Source organism: Rousettus aegyptiacus, unplaced genomic scaffold (genome assembly GCF_014176215.1).
Source record: "Rousettus aegyptiacus isolate mRouAeg1 unplaced genomic scaffold, mRouAeg1.p scaffold_m13_p_7, whole genome shotgun sequence".
Lineage (NCBI taxonomy): Eukaryota > Metazoa > Chordata > Mammalia > Chiroptera > Pteropodidae > Rousettus > Rousettus aegyptiacus.
In genome coordinates this window covers 75,648,680-75,672,134 of record NW_023416310.1, presented here as the reverse complement: position 1 = coordinate 75,672,134, position 23,455 = coordinate 75,648,680, and the positions used below count along the sequence as shown (strand labels likewise).

Below are 23,455 nucleotides of genomic sequence, written 5' to 3'. Positions count from 1 at the left end.
GTCCATGTGACATGGCAGCTGACTTCCTTGAGCCTTCTCAGCTCTCCCTGCCCCTGTCCTGGAATGTGGGCTTTCCCAGACTTTTATTTTCCCAGCTTTATGTCACTGACAAGCAGTAGGATCTCATAGTCAAATTTAGGGAGTAGGTCTGGCTGAAAGGAGCGTTAGCAGAGGACTTTGCAGTCCACATGTGCTCTGCCCACTCCACTGTGGCTCTAACGGAGACCTCCGGCCAAAGCTCGAGTGAAAAGAGCACGTGTCGGGCTGTACACGTCATTATCTCCTCATGAAACTTGGACTCATGGTGCCGATAAGTTTTGAGGTTCAAGCATCCATCTAACAAGGACCATAAGCATGCAATTACTAAAAACTTTTGTCACTCTAAGGACTTAAAAACTCCCTAACTGATGGATTAGAGGATAGCTAGAGGAATGGCAAGAAATGTGAAAATGCAAAATACAGCAAAACTTTCATTATAAAATTCAGGTGGTAGCTATATGGTTATTCCTTGAACAATTATTTCAGTTTTTCTGTATGGTAAAATGTTTTTTGATGAAATCTTGAAGGAATAAAACATTTATCCTTATGCTGTTACTTCAGCTGTTGCTCTTCCAAATGAGGGCCTGGCCGTAATGGCCAAGAGCTGGTAGATTTTTCCCCAACCTGAGCATACGCAAGTTATTGTTAATCGTCGGCATCTTAGCACAGCTGGTCGCGTCTAGCTCTGTCTGTTAACGTGCTTCCTGTGCTAGGGAGGCAACGATTACAAGTCTGACATTTTCCTACGTATCACAAGGGCCTGAGCACAAAACATGCTTAAACGGGATATCCATCACTTAGCAGCTGCGGGTTACTTAGTGTCCCCCGCGTCCCGGGTGCTGTCCTGGGTGCTGACTGCCGGTAGCACCATACTCTCTCTCAAAATCCAACGCCGTGAGGAATGACAGACGGGGGAACTACGGGGCATTACTGTCACTTCTTAGCGGTGGTCCCGGTAAAAGTCTCTTCAGTACTGAAAATCACTAGATGTAGTTTTGAATTCTAGTGTGTGATTATTCATCAGCCTACATATTCGCGGGTGGCCTCTCGTATGGTCTTGTAATTTCTTGTACCTCCTATGGCTCATGCGTAGTTAAAACGACCATGAATTCGAAAAAGCCACGTCGCTCCGAGTCAGCCGTTTCAGGCCCGAGCCACGTCTCTTAGAAGCCTCTTGACCATGTAGGGAGTGGGAATGAAGGAGGCAGAGGAATTCTCTGTACCTGCGTTTGCAGTGATTCTGTGAATTCGAGATTATCTGTAGATAAAACAGAAAATAAGTAGCTTTGTCAGCCCTGTGCACGCAGCGAACTGTTGTTGAAAGCAGGGAGACCCGTGTCCGGCGGCAGTAGCAGGGGGACGCCGAGGCCTGACGCGTGCGTGTGGACACGTGTGCGCCCACAGTTTCAGCCCTCTCGGGAATTTATGATTTTCATGCCGCGTTAAATGCGCGATACGTGTTCGTCGAGAGTGGCAGTGCGATTTTGTTGTTAGAAAATCCTAACCTTGGGGGAACCGGCCAACTAGACTGAAGTCTGGCTCACTAGATGAGGTTGAGTAATTGGCGAAGTCCTGTCATGCCTTGGTTTTTCCTCCAATGGTGTGAAATAGTGATACATACTCAATACCTAAAGGCATTTGAGTTACACCCTAGAAAACTTCTGTTTAAATTCAGGGTTTTATTACGTAACATTTATTAAGCAGTGATCTGTTTCAGTAATTGGTGTCACGCATTTGCTTCATTTATATATTGTGATTCCTCAGTTTTTTTGAACCATCACTGAGCACAGAGCAATATATCTTCCAAAACAAATCAAGAAGCCGGACTGCCTCCACCAGCCCGTTTACAATTTAACTCTTGATAAAATATGAAAATATATTTTTATTTGTTGAAGGAAGTCCTGAATATATCCCAATTGAAATCATTGTTTGGAGGACATCATTATAAGCCAATGCTATCCTTAAATACATTTGTTGTTTTCGGTGTTAATGAAATATTTGTGGCGAAAGAGATGATTAATTAATGCTGTTGAGTCGTTTGGATCAGATAGGAATTCTCCCTTTGCTAATATCTTAAGAAGGATCAGGAACATCAAGAATGCTTTTATCACGGTAGCACTCACATCTGAATCGTCTTTGGATTAAAAGGTTCTAACTAGTGTCCTTTTTGCATTGCTTTTCCTAATTATAAATATAAATCAAAACCGTGAAATTACAGAGAGCTAAATGTTTTCTAAGAGCCATTTAATGATTGTAATAACCCACCGCGGAGGGGGTCAGGGCATCATCTTTTCGTCAAGGAAACCAGAGCCCCAGAAATGCCCTGCTCTTAAGTTTGCGCTTCGGGTGATGGGAGCATGTGTCACAGACCTTTAGAGAAAGAGTAACGTAAAGTCTCTTCTGCAGCATTTCAAAAGAGGATATCGTAATTTGCTTAAAACAAATTAATAATGTAGTCAGTGGGCACAAAAATGGATGAACATGGGACAAATTCAGAAAAAGAGATATAGCTGATAGTATGTATTGACGTGACTGCTTTCTTGTACTTAATGTTAAACAATTTGTACTATGCAAATATTGATCTCCATTAGATGACCGACTGCAGCATTTTCACGAAGATGTTCCTGTAATTGCTCTGTAATAAATCTTTTTGAAGCAAATATCTAAAATGAAGTCTTTTTTATTTTTTATTTATTTTTTAAAGAACTAACATCATTCTTTTCTTCCTTAAAATGTTTCATTCTGAAGAGTCCAGGAGTATACATAGGATGAGATAGTGGTTTCAAACTGGTTTACAATCAACCGTTTCTTAAAGGAAATCTTACCCAGAAGCAAATGGCTCTGGCTTCAGGGGTGGCAGGGAGCCAGGTGTTCCAATGGTTCGGTCCTTACTCTCTCTCTGGTGCCCCTGTAATGTCTCTCCGGCATCCTAAGCCTCCGAGGAGTGTATTCTGAGAACTATGGACATACCTAGGAATTTGTAATTCATAGGCCATATGCCACTCATTGGGTATTAGACGACTGTGCCTTCGTGCCCGTTGGTGCTAGCCAGCAGCGACTACAGTTGTTCGAAAGGGATATGTTTGTTGGATGTACAAGTTATTGTTAGTCAGTGCGTTTGTCTAATCAGTACTGATAATTAGGTATGTGATGTGGTCTCAGACACTTCGATTCTCAATTTCTTCGTAGGTATATAATGAGAGAGAATTGGATTAGGTCAGATCAGAAGCTCCTTCCATGTACCTGTCATTCTGTCATTCAATAGAGAGCCTAGAACTTTCCTTTTATGAGGCAGAGAACAAGTCTTAGCCATAGTCCATTACTCCGAGGGATTTCAACTCAGATTGTTGAGATAAACCAGCCAAGATAAAATGATCAGAGACAGCCTCTTAATAAATTATTAATAAATTGTTTTGGATGTTTAAGAACCAAAATTATAAAGAGGCAAACATTTAGAAAGGGTCTATTTTAAAATCTTTAGATTTAGAAAAAGTCATTGAGATTTCATTTAATTTAGGTAAAATTATGCATTTAATTTAGCAAATTATGCATTTCCTACTAAGAATTTCATCTTCCATGCCGGTGTAGGAAGGTGTTAGTTATTTTCCTTCCCAGAAATATAAATGTCTATAAATAAAGATAACATGACATTTTTATTTTAATGCCTCATGTGAAATCTGTATTCTTGGAAATCTAATGAATCAGGACTATGGCTTTAATAGTTCATGTAAATTCAGTTGGCATATGGCTCGAACCATAAAAATTAAAATATTTTTCCTAACTGTTTATGAGTACAAATTAATATTTTCCTAAGTCTGTTCTTAAATGAGTTTTTAATATAACTTTAAGGTCCTGTAGATATATTTCAGCATATTAAATATTTTAGTAATTTTTTTGAAATTTTATTTTATTGTCAGTTTTAATTCATTAAGGCTTATTTTTCCTTTTGTAATAGTAACATTTTCAAACCATTATAAAATTTGTAGAGAATTTTATATTTCTTTGGTATTTGACTATAATACTCGAATTGGCTTTGCTTTTGCTCACAAAGGTAAGGAGAAATCCAAATTCACTCATAATAAAAGTATTAGAGAAACTGTCAATAAATTTACCGTTATAATTGAATCATATGATACCTAAATTGTTGATAATATGATCTGCTCGTTAAACAATAGTGTCTGGAGAAAATGATGGATTAATTGACTGATGGCTAAAGTTTCCCTCAAATATAATGCTTTACCCAGTTTGATTTGATTTGTGTAAAATAACTTTCTCTAATAAACAATTTGCTCAGAGGCAATAGAAGAAATGAATGGTTATCAAACCAAACTTAATTAGACTATCCTAGATTGATATTACTTGGGGAGTCTTCGTTTTAATTGTGGAGGGCTGGATACAAAGAGTTTGGTTCATTATTTTTTCCTGTATAAACACTATTGTGTAACTACCTATGGAATAATAACATGTGAATTCATTTTAATAAATGCTTGTAAAGTGAATTAGCTAATTATGCCAGGCTAAAAATGATTCCTTTAATTATTTTGGATATTTAACTGGTACTACAATTTTATTATTGTTAGTCTGTAAATGTGATTTGTATTAGCTCTGCCAAACTAATTATAATGTATAACTTAACAAACACTTTGAACAGTTTTGTAATGCTTATAATGTTTTGTGCGAGAGAAAACATTATTTCCAGTTTGCATGAAGGTAAAGGTTTAATACAAATTCAAACCAAAAGAATGGCAATTTTTGTGTAAGTGGGAAATAAAAAGCCCTCAATGTCTAATGTAGTGACAGACATAATTATATGTATGGGAAGAATGAACTGATTTCATTCAGAAGAAGATAAAACCAGAGACTGGTTAGTTTGTCTTAAGATGGTATTCATTTGGCACTTGAAGATACGGTAGAGCGTAAGAGATTTGATTAATTCTTATTTTACAGGCTAGAAGCATTTTCTTCATGCCCTTATTGTAGATAAAAAGAATGCTATCCGCATTATCAAACAAATATTTATATTAATAACTCATTGTGGATGTCAAAAACAGCATGCCCCTTAATCACTTTCACTTAGCAGACTAATTCTAATTGCTCTGAACCAGAAATGAATGAGAACAAAGGCTTTAGTAGTGAAGAAATACATACAGTATAGCATTCTAATTTACGCTTTCTGGGAAAACAAAATAACATCCACAAGAATCTGCCATCTAAAACGTTCTTTAAAAAAAAAAAAATTAACATACAATAAAATTCACTCTTTAATTTTTTGGAGGTGTACAATTCTGTGGGTTTTAACCCAAGAATAGATTCATGTAACCACGACCACAATCAGAATGTGGGATAGTTCCATCACCTAAAAAAATCTTCCCGCAGTCTGCCACCCCATCCCCCTGTCCCTAACTCCTGGCACCCACTGATCTGTTCCTACTCACTATAGTTTTGCCTCTTTCCAGAATGTCATAGAAATGTAATCTCATGGTATATGAGCTTTTGAAACTGGCTTTCACTGAGCAAAATCCCTTTGAGATTCACCCATGTTTTTGTAATATCAATAATTTGTTTCCTATATGCATCCCCCACCCCCCAAAATTGAATATAGCAACACTACTATCAGTTTGTCCAGTTAATATAAATGATCTGCCCATAGGGAAACTTAGCTCTCCTTCGGAGTATCCCCATCATCACTAGAACTTGATTTTTGCCCTTATTCACACATATAGTTCTGCCTTTTTAATTCTCCACATTGTAGTTTTCTGGATGCACCATATTTGGTTTAACCTATCTCCCAACATAGATGCTTAGATATTTAAAAAATATTGCATTAAAGGCTGCAGTAAAAATTACTGTCTATATCTTTTCTGCTTGTATATTCTTCTTGTAACTCCTAGAAATGAAATCACTGGGTAAAAGAAAAAACATTGAACCAATTTGGTACACACTCTTATATTGCCATCATCATCCTTCTTTGTAATCTTTGCAGGTCTAGAAATTTAAAAGATCTTTAAATCGTATTCCATCAAATATTAGTGCAGTTGAACTCAATATCGTTAAGATATCAGTTGTCTCCAATTTGATTTGGTAAGTGTCTGACTTGTTTTCTTTTCTGAGGTGCGGAGTGGTGCTGGTGGTCCGTTTTTCATAAGATTTCAGTGGTATCTCATTGTAGTTCTAATTTGCATTTTCTTAATAGGTAATGATTGTGAACCTTTTTACACTTAATTATCTTCCATATATCCTCTTTGAGAAAGTATTTGTTCAAGTCTTTTGCTCATTTTAAAATTAGGCCATTTGTCTTCATGCTCTTAAGTTGTTAGAATATTTTATAGACTTTGGATATGAGTCCTTTGGATGTGTGATTAACAAACGTTTTCTGTTCAATATGTACCTTGTATTTTGTTTTCTTAACAGTGTCCATCAAGGAGGAAAAGTTTTAATTTCAATAACATCTAATTTACCGATATTTTTTCAGACCAGGCATAGTTAAATGAGCAATGTGTGAGAACTCTTTGCCTAACCCCAGGGCACAAAAATATTCTCCTATTATTTTTGTATATGTCTTTTGGGATATCTTTCTTCCATCTTTTTACTTTAATCTATCTTTGAATGTAAATGTATCTTTACATTTAATATGGGTTTCAAGTAGATAATATAGCATTGAGTCTTGTGTTTTATTCATTCTCACAATCTGTCTTTTAGTAGATATATTTAAACGATTTATGTTTAGATTTAAGTCAGTCTTTTTTCTTATTTTCTGTTTGTTCCCATTAATTTGTTTCTTCTTTCCTGCCTCCTTTTAGAGTATTTAAATATTCATAGTATCCCCTTTTACTTTATCTACTGAGTTTTTTACTATATCTCTTCAAATGTTTTTTTCATGGTTGCTCTATGGATTATAACACATATTTAACTTTTCACAATCTATTTAGAATTAATATTTTACCACTTAAAGTGGAACATTGGTCCCTTTATACTCCACTCTTTTTTTATAGTTACTTTATATATTACATCTACATACATTGAAAAAGCCTCAGATAATGGTATCTATAACTTCTGCTTTGAACAATTGTACATATTTTATAGAATGTGAGAGGAAAATGACATTAAGTTTACCCGGATATTCCTTTCTGTTTCTCTCTTTTTATTTTTTGTTCCAAGTTTTTCTCTAAAATCATTTCCCCTCTGTCTGAAGAACTTCCTTTAACATTTCTTACAGAGCAGATCTACTGACAACAAAGTCTCTTTGTTTTCCATCATGCAGAATAGTCCTTATTTCATGAAGAAATGTTTTTTTCTGGATATAGAAATCTGGATTGGCAGTTTTGACAGTTCTTTCAACACTTAAAAAATATATATGATGATTATAGTCCTACTAGTGCATGTGAAGTGATATCTCATTGTAGTTTTGATTTGCATTTTCTTAATGACAAATTACATTGAATATATTTTCATGTTCTTGTATATCTTCTTTGGTGAAGTATCTATTTTAGTCTTTTGTCTATTTTTTAATTGTCTTTTTCTCATTGAGTTCTAAGGATTGTTTCTATAGTCTTGACACTAAACTTTTATCAGATATTTAATATGCAAATATTTTCTTCCTTTCTGTGGGTTGTCTTTCACTTCTTGATGATGTCCTTTGAAGCAAATTCTTAATTTAATTGATGTTCAGTTTATCTGTTATTGGTTTAATATAAACATATGAACCAAGTTAAGTCCAGGTCAATGAGGTTCAATTTCCGAGACCTGTTGAAACTATTTGGAAAGAGAAGCTCTCTTTCCACTGAATTTGTAGTTGGGAAAAATGTAATTCTTGAGCTGTTAAGGGCTATAATGTCCAGAAAGCAAGCTTAAAGGTGAATGGAGTGAAAAGAAATACTGAGAGATGGAGAGAGACAGATCCAGATACTTATTTCTCTAGCCCCTGGATTCAGTGATACAACCATGCCTAACGAGAAGATCTAGCAATGGTTATTTCGGGTACTAGGCAAATAGGAATTTCCATCCATGCTCCCTGTTTTAAAACAAAAGACAGTGCTGAATTTGTAGGACCAAATGACTCTTAATGATCTGCAGCGATACCGGTGATATCCTCCCCCTCCTCCTCCTCCTCCTCCTCCTCCTCCTCCTCCTCCTCCTCCTCCTCCTCCTCCTCCTCCTCCTCCTCCTCCTCCTTCTTCTTCTTCTTCTCTCTCTCTCTCTCTCTCTCTCTCTCTCTCTCTCTCTCTCTCTCTCTCTCTCTCTCTCTCACACACACACACACACACACACACACACACACAGTTCAGTATGGCCGCTAATTCTAAAATCGGGCATGACAGTAGAGCTGCCAGGAGTGAGGGGGACGTGTCCTGACCTGTTGCCAGCCCTTTCTCGTCCCCGTCCGCGCTGCACCTACATCCTGTAATGGTCACTGCGGCCCTTTTTTGTGAACTGTTTACATGTCTGACTTCTTGTTTGGATTTTACTTGGTGATTTGCTATGAATTTTTAATGTGAAAGCACTTAGCATTAGGAGTTTGACATTTTGTCTGACCTTAATCACCAGGAGGATCATGAGAGGTTTATTCAGTGGGAAGAGAACTGTTACAGCTCTGACAGAAATGATGGGAAATAAGTAAACAGCCTTTTAAATCTTCACCAGAAATCAATAGGGTTTAAAGATGATGGACGTTGGCGTTTTTTGCTGCTTAAGGACTTAAACCTTTTACGGGAAAATATCTTCTCAACGTGTCAGCGATTTTTTCCCATGCACACAATGAATCACAGCTGCAAATAGAACATTCTGCATAGAACACTCTTCATCCTTATTATAAAGAAGAAATTGTATATGACTGCCCATGGTAATATAGAGCCTTTTGGGGCATTTTTGTATGAAAAAAGAGGGCCATTTCTCACTATTCGTTTGTGTCTTATGTGTAATTCATACACCAAACTTTCCTCAACACAGTAATAGCAGTCGTGATTTACCGAGCACCTCCATTGTACCAGGCGTCGGCTGTGTGATATGTTAAGGTAGATGATATAATTCCATTTCGTAGATGATGAAATTGGCCCAGCGCTGCTTTCCTGGGTCACTGAACTAGTGATGTAACTGGTACTTAAAACCCCGGTCCATGAAGTCTAGAGCGTGTGCCTTCACCACACTCTTCCCGCTTCGGCTCCGAGGACAGGCACACAGTAGGTGTTCTCACCTTTGCCTTCACGTCTCCAGTAGTGGAACTTATTATTTTTTTTCTCTATTCTTTTCCCCTAGTCAGTAAAACGGACTTAAGTGACAGACCTCCAGATCATTTAATAAGAGGATGAGAGCTACACCATGGTCATCGAATAAAGAGAGATGGGTCGAGAACGGCTTCCCAATATACTCTGCAATTTGTTTTGCATGAATGATTTATAAGATATTAGATTGATACAGCATTTAGCGGTAAACTCACAATGAGCTGAATCTGATGCAAGTGTTCAAATATTAACCAAACATGTCATGCAGCGTCCTTTGTTTCAAGGTATAGAATTATGGATTTTATTGTAAAAAAAAAAAAAAAAAAACTTCTAAATACTTTAAACCATTGAAAACTTGCCTTTATAGACAGTTAACTTTCTAGGTAATCAACTAATTCTTACAACTGTTATCCTGGAGAAAGTAAGGTATTTCTTTGTTATTTGGAAATAATCCATTCCAACTCAAACTGAGAATACCAATTCAATTTTTTGATAGTAAGTATCATGAACCATATACTGGTAAATAAAAATTTTCACATAAAACCTGATTTGATGTGAATTTAGACTTAAGGATACATTAGTTAACTGAAATTTTTAAAAGAAGAGATAGCTCTTTATCAGTTTTCTGTCATACATCTTAGATATGCTGAATGCAGATCCTGTCAGATGAAATGTATGTTCCCTGCTCTTTTATAAACCGTTCGTGTAACTGTCACTTAACTTTTGTAATTCTCCATTCCCTTATTTAGAAACTGAAATAACACAGCTCTTAACTTTTTCCATCTGACTTATTTTGCTTAGCATGATCATCTCAAGATCCATCCACGTTGTTGGAAATGGCAGTATTTCATCTTATCTTAGGGTTGGGTAATATTCCAGATATGGCTTCACTCATATGTAGGCTATAAAACTGAAAGCAACAGATGGACAAGACAGACAAAAACTCATAGACACAGACAGCAGTTGAGCTATTACCAGAGGGAGGAGGGAGAGCAGGGGAGGGTAGATGAGGGTAAAGGGACTCAGGTATGTGGTGACGGAGGGAGATCTGACTCTGGGTGGTGAACACAATGCAGTGTACAGGCGATGTATTATTGAATTGTACACTTGAACCCGTATAATTTTATCAACCAATGTCACCCCAATAAATTTAATTAAAAAAAAAAATAACATCCTGAGGATCCTCTGAATTCTAAAGTTCTGTGACTCCTTAGGTTTAGAATTTTGGTTTGAAGTCATTTTTTTCTTTCACATATTTTGAGTAACAATCTTTCAAAGTAATTTCTGCTATAGCATTTTGAACCGTACCTCCATTTGCCCCATAACAGTGGGTCTTTTTCCAATACCTAATTGTCTGCTCTGAATTGGTGATACTGTGTTGCTTACCCAACTTGTGCTCACCTCAAGGAGAGTGACTTGTTTCTCATATGAAAAGGAAAAAAACAAAACATTGTTACTTCCAGCATTCTAAAAGTGCTGATCAAGGAACAATTGAGAACCATTTTCTTGTGTTCTCTGGGAGCCTGAGGTTTTCAGGTACATAGTGATTAATTCTGAATTTGATAGGGAAATAAATCGATCATTTTGTTTGGGCAAATGACTGCTGAGCTTGTACAAAATAGATGAACTTGTGATGATTCTCAGGCATTCTCAGTGTAGGAAGGCTCAGAAACATGCATCTCCAAATCAAAGTGTGGTCTTATCTCTTTTTTGCTCAAATTTGCACTGACTCATGATTGCTAAAAAAAAGAATATAGTCAGAAATCAAGATCCGTTCTAGTCTGACTCGTCCCTCTAATTTACTGGTCGCATAACCCTTTGAGGCCCCAGTTTTTCCGTCTAAACTGGGTTATTGTGAGGATTATTTGAATTAACATACACAAAGGCATTCGAACTCCTGAATAATTCCTGCTTTGTCAGACTAATTTATTTAGGTACTTTGCTAGTACAAGGTTTTGTTACCCGGGTTTGATAATCTCAAATTCTTACACTGCACTTTTTGGTTATGACCAGATGTAACTTTTAAAACAATGTGTTGCTGAGTTTATTTATTCACTTGCTGACTTAACGTTTCACAGTTTTCATCCTTGCCTCTGTTCTCAATAAACATTTACATTTAAAAAAAAAAAAAAGACAAGAGTTTCCCAAACATGATAGGAATTACAGATTAAACAAATGAAGAAAGAGGTCTTTACTATAGAGAGTGTTCAATGTAGTACAGTTCCTAGTTAAATAAAGTCATTTCCTTGTTACTTTGCATTTATATTTTATACCGATTACTACAGGTTTTTATGCTTAAATATTTTATTTTGATGAGGTGATCTTTAATGGATCATTTTATTAACATTTGTTTTGGGGACCAGAAATTTCTCCAAAGAACATGATTTAAATTTATTAAAGTCGGTGGGGAAATATGATTTGTTACCTAAAAAATTATAATAAAGCAAAAAAAAAATTCTTGCTCCAAAATCTTACTTAATGGTAAGTGCTAGTAAACTCTGATTATGTCTGTGTTGGTCCTACTTATAAAACATTTGTTCTTTTTATTAAAGAACACGTAATTTTCTCTTCTCTTGGCAGACTCTAAATTTGAATATTTCATTCTTCTGTAAAATCGTTTTTATGCCTTATTAAATGACCATAACAGTCACCAGTTTCTACCAAAACGGAAGGCATTTTCTCCAAAATTGGTATTACTGTTTTTCTTCTCACATCTCCTTGCACGCCCTTTTACTGCAGTAGTCACATTGCACACTTCCACTCTGTGCCGCACACCACCGGGAGCGTCTTAAGCTCTGAGAATTCTTATTTACCTGTGATCTCTAGACTTTAAGCTCTGCGTTTGACATTTAGTGAACTCCCTATAATATATTGAATGATACTTCAAGTTATGTTGAAGATCTAAAATTACTTAGCCAGATCGATCTATGACTACATAGACAAGTTCTGTTGTAGTGACTCTTAGAAGAAAAATGCTCCCGATTTCTGACTGATAGTCTATCATGCCATATTGACTTCCATAATACATAGGCTCCTTCCATAATGGTGTCATTATAGTAACCTAAGAAAAAAGGGATGTCGAGACTACTCTCCCCATCAGGATACACCAGGTGCAAGGCTCTACCTCCAGTTTACTGTGTGAACTCACCCCCTTAAGATTTTGTGTATAAAATGAAGGATTGTACTAGATTATTGCTGAAGTTCTAACTGGAGAAATTCTCAAGCAAAAGAGCTTAACAGTATCTGTCGCCTGCATGTGTTTCTGCTAAGAGACCTTTTTCACATCGTAGTGAAATGCTCATCCTGAAGTCCATCTAGCTTCTGAAAAGACCTAGGAAGCCCAGCTCGCTCTTAGCCCCATGCTAGCAGCGCCCAGGGAACCTGTCTTGCACACTACCAGACGCTTCTGATGTCCTCAGGATTGTTACTCACCCTTGATCTCTGGTCCTTAAATGCCATGCTTGGCATTTAGCGAGCGCCTGCTAATATTTGATTTACGTTCTGCATAATGGAAAGTACTCATCTGTAAGTGGCGTCTGTACTTCCGTCTCTGAATTGGGGGGAAGACAAGTGTATTGTAAAGTCAGCTTCCTGCCAACCCTGTGTTCTACCAACATCTGAGTCCTTGCCACTGTGGTTTGTTATAAAAGACAGAAATGCATTTTTCTACATATCATAGACAATCAGTATATGTTTATATGTGACCTATGGACTCTAAGTTCCTTGAGATCAGAAGCTCTACTTTTTTTTATCTCCTGGTGTTTATTACTGCTTAGCACATATTAGACAGTTATGTTTACTAAGTCGATGATGATACAAAATCATACACTTGATATAATAGCAGCATCATTACTGGAAAAAAATCTTTGCCTTGGTAATGACCGGTTCCTCTGTCCAGAAAGAACATCAGGAACGCAGTTGTGTGCGTCAGCTTATGCAGAAAGGGAACTTCTGGAAACCACCTGCTGATTGTTGCTGTCTGTTTTTTCAGGGACAAAGGACAACTATGAACTCAATGGCTGCTATAATTTCCTGAACCCTAAACAGTTGTATATTTTTTAAATGTCCATGGAAATTCGTCAGTTATTTTCACTTAAGTTTTTCTGCAGTCTCACAACGTAATCGGATTAACCGTGATATGTCACATCCGTTTTCACTTGTAGCAATAATCCCCCGTCCACATCAGTCTAATTTAGTGCTTTGGGCGATGAAGTAATGCAGACTAAAGCAGAGCTGGGCCTGAGCCCAGGTGATGAGTTGGAAAGATTCCTGGTTTTATAATCACGTAGACCTGGATCTCCACTAACTGAAGTAACGTACTAAAATACTAAATATAGTTCTGGATTATGCTAAGTTACTCCATAGTTGAAGTTAACATTATTTTGGTTTAAAAAAGCATACTGTTAAAAATCATCAGTAGGTGTGAAAAGTCTATTTCAAAGGGCATGTCGTCCATTGCCTTGAAAGTACAATTTACCAGCATTCAGCATATCTTGACATATGTTACCTCCGCAGTAGGTTCCGAAACAGACCAAGAAAGGAGAGAACCAATTAACCCTGTCGCAAGGCCTTGTGTTTTTTTAATTTAGTGGAAGATAATAGTCATCAGATCCCAATCTAGATGGTTGTAGCCAATATACATGTGATTTTTAATTGTGTATTTTAGGTGATAAGAGATTGCTGCCTTGGGCAAGTCACTGAGTACTAGGTGAACTAAATTCTGTTACATTTTCTCTAGTGAAAATAAGGCCAGTCGTGCCTTCATTGCAAAGTTATAATGAGGATTGGTGATTATGTTTATAAAACAGTCCAAGTGGCTGACATTTTGTAATTTCTTCTATAAATTGAACCTGTTATTTTTACTGTTAACCATCATCATCATCATCATCATCATCATCATCATCATCATCATCTGTATGTAATGATCTGTGCGTTTAAGGTCAGTTTGCGCATCCTCCCAATATTTCTGTGTTCCTTGGAAACACATCCTCTGAATAGCCGTAGAAGTTCTCTAGGCGTCTGAGAGCAAAAATGCTTCATCAGATTCTGCAGGCTTTTAACTTCATGTGTTCTCCCCTAGGCCTATCTTTTAACACTGATTCTTCTGATCTTCCAGAACTGTGCTCTCTTCATGCAGAGGGTTTATGGAAGTTTCCTGTCTGGCTGATCTTAGTTTTCGGTAATATCTGCAATTTAGCCAAGAGGAGTACATTTCGCTTCGTGCAGTCCTTACCTGATTTGCAGTCCTACTTCACTCATACTCAGATTTTCTGTGCTCTCTTCTTACTTTCCTTTTCCTCATAATTCATTTCATTTGACTTTCCCGTTTTTTTTCCAGAATCTTTTAACTTCTAACAAAGTCAGCTATGTGAATTCCAAATCCATTCTTACTAAATAGCTCATAATGCCATCAAGGTTTGTTATTTTACTCCATCTTATTTTTTTTTTTTTTTTTTTTTTACTTTTTACTCCCTCGGCATACTCGTCGTGATGGCTTTCATCACGTTCATGGAGAAGAGAAGGTTAGACCCAGAACTGACACGGGCCAGAGACTTTATTTCTATGGCTTTGTGAGTCTTTTCTATTTTATCGTCTGGAGTTGAACTTGTTCAAGACATTGCTGACTATAAATAAAAAGAAAGCACAGTCCTTTCCATCTGGTTACGCTTATAGCCCACCAGAGGAAATCCACTGTTGATGCTGATAAATGCATGGCAAGCGAGAAGGGTTTTAGTCAGGTTACCTTTGGCAGGTTGTAAGCTTCCTGGGCCTTCCTTTTCTCCAGTTCAAAATGGACATGTTGACTGCCCGTTCTATCTCAGTGGATGTGAGAGGATCAGGCAAAATGACATGAAATGCATGTAAAAGGATTTTGTCCCTCATGAAAAGCATTAAACCCTTTATGATTACACAGTGTTATTCCTTTAAGGAGAGTCTGAGTATTCGTGTGTCATATTTATTAACTTGTTTCTGTCTGTTTTCTTCCAAAAACGATTTGAAGCAAAAGTCACTAAAAAGCCATTGAAGTTCTTGTTAACTGTTTTAAACTACCTTAAAAGCTAGTTTATCAACAAAAAATTGTGGGTGGAGGAGGGAGAAGAGGGATATTTATGAATTATTTTGAGATCCCAGTGAAAATTTCAAAGTATGTACTAGAACTTTTAGAGATTCATACCTAGTATAAAAAGAATTATGATGGTTTTAGATAACATGACACATTAATTGTGTCCATGTAATTAAAGTTTGTGATTCTTGACTTCACATTGTCTTGTAAACTGATGTTTTATAAAAGACGACCACTTTCTGCTTCGAGGGGCTCCTGAAGAACTGTCCCTTAGTAATTTTCTAGATCCAGTGCGGAGCTTGTTGCAAGCCATGAGTGACCAGTGCGGGGAAGAAATCTGAATCGTGTCAGCAACTTTTTTACTTTTTCTTTCTCTTTAGTTCTTTCCTCCCGAACTATTAAACAAACAAAGCCCTTATACCGCTAGTAACTTACTATCTCTTTTTATTTTCAAGCAAGTTCTTAACTCTCTAAGCTTCACTTTTGTCATAAAATGTGGATAATAATACCTACTTCTAGGGCCGATGTGCGGATTGAGATAATGTGCTTAGCATGGTAACTGACACATAGAAAGTCCTCATTAAGAATTAGATGCTTTTGTTGTTGATGTTGTCATTGCTTTTATTATTCCAACCATTCTTATTATCATCCTTGAAGACAGTCGTTTCTTTTTCCCTGTGGTCCCCTAAATTATTGGGAAAATAATCCCAGAGGACGTGTTTATATAAGCAGTGGGCGTGTATTATACATTATAGGTTAATAAACTGTGCTCCTTAGCATGTTCTGTCTTTAAACTAAAACTTTTGGAGAGGAAAGCTTTTCTTTATTCAAAAATGGCCCTCTATTTTATATCTTTAAATTGCAGAAACATCCATGTGTATTTTAGAATCAGTCTCTCTCTTCGTTGGCCTCGTACAGAAACCAGGTTCTCGGCAGCAGGCCATTCTGAAGTTGGGGGTGTTTCGTTGGGGGAAAATGTAATTAGGGTTCACTATACATTCTTATATGTCTGTTTCTTCTACTAAGCGGTCACTCCTTGGGCTTATGGCCCTTTAGGCAGTCAACTGAGGTTTCGCTGCGAGGGGTAAAGTGCTCTCCACATAAGGAAGCTGGGTGAATGGACTGTTGAGCATCTCTAGTTGGGCTCCCAGAGAAAGGAGCTGACCTGCGTTTTTGAAAACCCAAGCGCACTGACGGCCCATCGTGGACCACCCCTGTTGTGAATCATCATTGCCCTTGAGAACCCCATGTTTAGTGGCGAGACGGACAGGAAACAGCACAGGGAGCTAATGCTCTGACTGAAGCCAAGGCAGGCCCGCAGCGGCCCTCAGAAGACATAGCTCCCTGGGGCCCGACGAGAGCAAGACAGAGGGAGAGAGGAGCCGGAGGGCTTGCTGAGGGGACAGCTGTTCTGGGCCTTGAGGCCAAATGGGAGGTGGCCGGGTAGATGGGGACGAGGGGTCGCGGCGGGGTAAATTCTTCCAGGTTGGGGAACTAGAAGATGGGGAAGTAAAGGTGAAAATATTGGACACAAAGGGAGAAATAAGATTTTTCTACTGTGGCCTTCCAAGGGTCTTTTTTTTTTTTGCGAAAAAACTAGTCAGTTCAAAGGATGAAAATGATTGAAACAGTATTCACGAAACTGTTTTATTCTGATGACTTATCAGTCAATTTCAGTAAAAATACTTGAGCCTAATCATTCATTTGGACATAGATTTGTTTTTAGTAGTATTCTTTTGTAATTTGGAAAATATTTTTAAAATTCTCTTCTGGTTCTTAATACTGGCTGTATAGTATAATCACATGGGGAAATTTTTTTCTTTTTTTAATGCCAATGTGGATTTGCTATAAAATACTCCAACAAAAACTTCTAAGTGTTGGAGGGTAGGGGAATAGATAGTACAAAACTAGCAAAATATTGATCATCTTTGAAGCTTGGTAGTGAGTACCTGGGATTCATTAAAGTATTCCTGTTATGTTCGTATGTGATTGAATGTTTCCATAGTAAAATGTTTAAAAAGTAAAATTTTAAGAAATCTTTCTAAACAAAAACCACCAAAAAACAGTAATAATAATACCTGTGCCTCGGACCATGCAAAACCAATTACATCAGAATTTGTTGGGACAGGACCCGGTTATCCTTGTGTTATTAAGTTCAGCGTGATGCTAGTGTATAGCCGTGGATGAAAACCTCTGCCTTATGAGATAAAGCAAACAGGAAGTATCCTTGTTTTATAGGTGAAGAAACTGAGACCCAGAAAGACCGAATGTCTGGTTGAAAGGCCCGCAGATAGCACATAACACGGCCATCATGTCGTCAGCCTCATGTTTTACTGTCATTTTCTACCACTTTGCTCCTCTGTTGCCTACCGTCAAAGCAATGATTTTATTGTCGGTTATTGTCCCACGACGTGTTCAGAAACTATGAACTATGCTGCGTGGAAGATATCTCAGTCCCTACTACTCTCTTTTAGAACATACTGGTTTTTCTTCTTCAGACTGGCAGTGAGTGTTGGGTGCAAGTTATGGAAGTTGCTAAATTGGTTTTATCTATGAGTTGATGCTCTTAAGTCAGCCTGCCATTTCCTTTTCTTGGCTTGTAAATAAGGGGACAGTGTAAGTGCCTCTTGGAAGGAAAAGAGGCTGATATTTTTCTAATGCCCTGTGCACCGGGGCAGTAAATCTATGTGCAAATTAAAGATTTTGGTGACAAATGATAACTCTCATCATCACTCTAATCTCTTCTTAACTTTCCTGGGTATTGTTAATTCATAACATAGTTTGAATTGACTTACCATTATTGATTCTTGTATTCATTAGAATGAAAAGGGAAATCTTGCCTTTGCAAAGGAAATAGTTATCAGACACTGTCTTTCTCGTAGAATAAAAGGACCGGGTGGGATATAAACCGTGAGAATGACAGTTAAATTGACGCGGTGAAGGTTAATGCTTGCTTGCTACATTGATGTCGGATGTTCGGATCACTTGTCAGTATGCACCTATAATCCGTGCAGTATGTCTTCATTAAGAAGGCATACAGCAATCAGCTTCAGGTTTCCGGATGAGCCTGTGGCCAGGCCATAATTAACCTTTTGAACCTGGAATTGTAACAGAATGCACTATTGGCTTAGGTTATCAATTATGGTCAGAGTCAATTGATACTTACTCAGAGAAGGCTTATTCGTGATGAATATTATAATTTACTCATCTTCCCATTGTGTGATTAAAAAGTAAAGTTGACATAGCAAAATATTCCATTTTTTTCTCATGGGGATAGAAATTTTTGTAAGTTAGATGCCTTGCCCAACAGTTATATAAGTAAGTAACAGTTTAGATGTTTGGGGCTTTTTTGGGGGGGGGCGGTCTCAATTTTTAGTACCATTTTCAATTCCTTAAGCATGAAGCAGTGTAACTATTAAGGGGACTTGTATAATTACATGATATGATTATAAATTACAATAGAAAAGATGATTGTAATAGACAAGATTCATATGTAGTATATCAACATACTTTAAACGTAAGGTTAAAAGATTAAAGTTCAGGTGTAATCATGTAGGTGTGAAGTTTTTTGAGTTTTACATGTTTTCTATCTAATATTTCACTCAAATTAAATAATATTATTAGAATGTGGCCAACAGAATTTCACTTATCTTGGAAGACCTTAATGAAATGTGTGTTAATCAAATACACCTGAAAATATTGCCAATCCAAATCAAGAAACATTACTATTTTAATGCATTTGAAATTATCTGTTACAATTTAAAAATAACTGTTCTTAAGAAGCTATTTTCCTTTTAGCCATATTTCTATTTATGTTTATTGTATTAGTTTTGAAATAATTTTCTGTTAAATAATATATGTTTTTAAGTTATTTCTAGAAAAAAAGTTAGGTTTTATTTATAACATTTATCCATCACTGTCTATGCATATTGTTTTGAAATTATCATCTATGACTATCTTGAGAGAATTTACTTTTAAATTAATTATGGGAAAAAAGAGTATGATGTGCAAAAATATTTCTTGCAATTTTTTATAATAGTGGGAAATAAAGAACCATAAATGTCCAGCACTAAGGCATTGGTTGAATACATCGTGTCCATCAGTTTGAAGAAATATTATAGCCATTAATAATAACGATAGGTTAGAAATTTTAATATCCTGAGGAAATAGTTCTGTTATCTTAAATCTTAAAACGTGGACTAAAAATTACATGTTCAAGGGTAAGAGCATGGTTATTGAAAAAGACCGAGAGGACGTATACTAAAAGGTGATCAATGGTGGCCTCGAAGTGATAGCATTGTATTCCTTTCTTTCTTATTAATATATTTTATTATAGAAAATATTTAGTATAATATTTATAGAAATTATATTTAAAAGTAAATTTTATTTTTAGAATTGTTTCTGAATATTATTACTCTCATTATCAGAAAAAAATTGTTTTAAAAATTAATTACAGGTCTCTACAAATAATGTTTTTCTAATCTGTTCATCAGGAGCAGAACATAGTATATAAGCCTGACTGCCTGGTTCAAATTCCAAACCTGCTACTTCCTAGCCGTGTGAGTCTGGACAAATGTTTATACCTCTTTATGTTTCAGTTTCCTCATCTGTCAAGTGTGCATAATAAAGTACCTATCTGGTAGGGGTGCTGTAAAGATTAAGTTAGTTAATGTGTGTGAAGGTAAACTAAGTAAACGCGTAATCACGTGATGCCAGGGGCGCTGTAATCTCGTCTCTCTTCTGGGCGCGGACCCGCCTCACTGCTGGCTGCTCACTGGCCCTTCCCTTTCGCATCCAGTCTCCTGGGCGTCTCCACTTGTGTCTCATGCGCTGTTTCAAGGTTATCATTTTCAAGGTCCAACCATTCATGCTCCTTCTCCCCGAACACCTCTCACTCCCGCTTGCGCGGACGTCATTCACGCCTCAGTCACCGCGTGACAGATGTGGAAGTTATTCGGAGTCGTCTTCTCCCTCCCTAAATTCTCCAGAACATTTCTGCATTTTCCTTTCCCCTTCTGGCACATTCGGACCATTTTTATTTTTCATGTTACTGATTCCCGCCTCGATTCCCCATCTTCACACACCCGAGGCGTCCGTCCCGCAGTAACTAATGCCCCGAGCTTTCAGGGCGAAATCCACACTCCCAGGCCCCAGCCCCTCCACTGCTCTGTGTTCGCTCCACCTCTCCTGGGCCCTCATACGTGCTCTTCCCGTTCTCTGGAATGTTCTCCACCCTTCTCCGATAACTCTGTGCATTAGCTGTTCCTCCGGATAGGCTTGGCACGTGGTACAAAGCAATGAAAGCATTTATCATACTCCGCGGTAACTGGCTGTGTCCTTGTGTCTGATCCCTTTAGGAGGTGAGCCCCTTGCATTTAGGGACCATGCCTTATTCATCTCTGTACATCTAGCACCTAGAAAAATGACAGACACCCAGGAAACACTGAATGAAAGAATAGACTTGATGGAAAAGTCACAGGTTACTGGCGATAAATAATGCCGCTTATAAAATAACGTCTCCTGGCTATTCTCCTGTTATTACTATGCGTAGCAGAGCTACATTGTCCCAAACATCACAACCGTCATTTGCCTCCTAATAATCATTCTTGTCTCTTTGTTTCTAAGTGTGAGCCATGGTAGATACACTGAGTCTGAAAAGTTGCTAACGTTACTTGCTAAGCAGGAATAACGGTGGTTGGTCCTCAAGTGGTGACTCTCCTCCAAAACCAAGTTAAAGTCAAAATTATGTCTGATATCGCTGCTCCTTCACCAAGTCTGTCTTTGCGTGTTGCTTTTTTATGAGTCTGGTGGCAATGTATAAACCTCCTCGTAAAGAGTTCTGTAGCCAAAGTAGCACTGGCCTTGGTGATGGTGACCTGCCTTGCTGCAGGATGCCCAGCCTTTCCATGATGCAATTTTCAGAATTCACCTCCTTTGGATTGGATACAATCTGTCATCTTCATTCTGTAGACATTTACTGAAGATGTATAGTATGCAAGGAATTAAATAAAACTCTGGAAAAATGTTTAGAGACGTCACAAGAAATAGTAGGAAAAATATGTTAGCTGTACAACCGCAAACAAAACTATATAGCTTACCTCATCTTAGTTTTCCTTTGTAAAGCGGAGATAAAAAACCCTACTTCTCAAAATACTTGCTAGCATAGAGTAGATATTTAATGAGAGCAGGTCTCCCCCCTTCCTTCCCACTTCCCCACAGCGTCATTCTAATAAAGCAGCCCCGCCAAACCGCCAGTTGCAAAGAGATCTGAAGACGTATCACTGAACAATCATCCTCCTCACCGAAGTGGTCACCCCCCAGATTGTCGCCCCTTCATGCAATCACACATTTTCCCTTGGCTTCTAAACCACCAGTGGTTAATTGTTTAGATTTGAGCTTTCTTGGCAGTCATTACCCATCCTGATGCCATTTCAAAAAGAGAAGAATTGTGTTACTGTTGGAATATGGATACAGCCATTGTATGTGGACAGCCACTTGTCCGTTCACTGATTAATTTATTTGCAAATGTTCGAGTACCACCAATGTCGCAGACATGTTCCCAGTGGTGCTAGGTGTTAGCATTACCTCGGTAAAATGGCTGGACTCGGCAAATTTTAAATGGGAAGATGGCCATACCTCTTTTAAAGCAAAACATTTTTAATGTTAGCTGTTTTACTATTATTTAAAATCATTATCTATTAGGCCAACCTCTTGACATGAGTCATCTCATTTAACTCATACAGCAGCTTCTCCAAGGCAGGTGCTATTACGAACCTCCATTTTGCAGATGAGGAAATTGAGTCCCAAAGAAGTTAGTTCACACAGCCAGTAAGAAGAGGCTGGGATTCAGACCCAGCATCTCCCGATTCTAGACCAACAGGTCTCAGCATGTGGTCCGGGGGGCTCCTGGCAGTGATCCCAAGACCCTTTCAGGGGGTCACTGAGGTCAAAACTATTTTCAAAGTGATGCCAGGACAATATTAACCTTTGACTCTCATGCACTAATGAATGCACACTGGCGTTTTCTAGAGGCTGTGTGCCATGTGATATTACGACAGATTGCCTGCAGAATCAGATGCAAAAATGCAGCTGCTCCGCTTCTGTTAAGCCACATGTAAAGAGATTTATAAAAATGTAAGCATGCCGTCCTTCTTACTAAATTTTTCATCTTATAAAATGTAGCTTTGCCATTAAAATGTGAATCCACATGTAATATTATTTTTCTAATGAATTACTATTTTTAATCCTGTTTTGTATCTAATATAGCAAATATCAATAGATAGAGCCCCCATAAACAAAAGTCCTTTGAGTTTCTCCTCAATGTAGTTTTTAAAAGTGTCCAACTAGAGACCCAAAAAATTTTGAGAACTGCTACTTGACACCGTCACCCCATATTTCAAAACCTTACATTTGGTCGTTTTGGGTCTTTTAAGTTGACCTCTCAATTTCAGAGAATCTCACAGTTCTGATCAAGAATAATGCCTTCTTAACAAGTTGTCAAAATTGTTAGCAGCAATATTTGAGACCCTCTTTGCCTTCTCCAAGAGCGTACAATACAAAATATCAGAATATCCTGATTTTGGTATCCTTGAGTCAGATTTCCAAAGTTATTTTTTATGAAATACTTAGAAAGAATTTCATCACAATTGAACCAGATTGTGTTAGAGTGTTTAAATGTTATATTTTAGTGTATGACTGGTATTGAGCTGGTATATTACCTCTAGAAGTTTATCCAACTACGAGGTGCTAATTTTCTGTTTTCTTTCTCATGTGACGAAATGGCTGAATGTTTTAAATAGGATTTATCTGTTGTGTGTTCTTCAGCATTTTAGAGGCATAGTGGAGTAAGACACACTAAACGGTCCTAAAAGAACTATTTTTTCCTTTCATTTAACAGTTATTAAGCCCGTCCTGGGCCGTGTGTTTAAGTACTTGAGAAACAGACCAGCTGTGGTCTTGGTTCTTATATTAGATGCGGGAGATAGAAAAGAAAACAAACGGAAGACATTTTTGCTGAACTAGAGTAAAACTTTCAAAAATAACATCTTTATTCATCCTTGATTGATGTTTGTCATTGATGCATGTGAATAAAAGGTTGTAGCCTATTTTGCGAGTATTAGTAATAAAATCTTAC

General features: G+C 37.4%; 1 protein-coding gene across 3 annotated transcripts in view; it reads left to right on the top strand.

Annotated features, from left to right (window-relative positions):
* RANBP17 (RAN binding protein 17) overlaps positions 1-23,455 on the top strand; it is a 254,560-nt gene that overhangs the window by 105,713 nt on the left and 125,392 nt on the right. The window contains exon 15 of one of the 3 annotated variants that reach the window (XM_016145082.2): positions 19,815-19,880. The exons of the other annotated variants lie outside the window; for them this stretch is intronic. Coding sequence (XP_016000568.2) covers positions 19,815-19,880 — 66 coding nt within the window. The remainder of the gene's footprint in view (positions 1-19,814; positions 19,881-23,455) is intronic. 3 annotated transcript variants of the gene reach the window in all.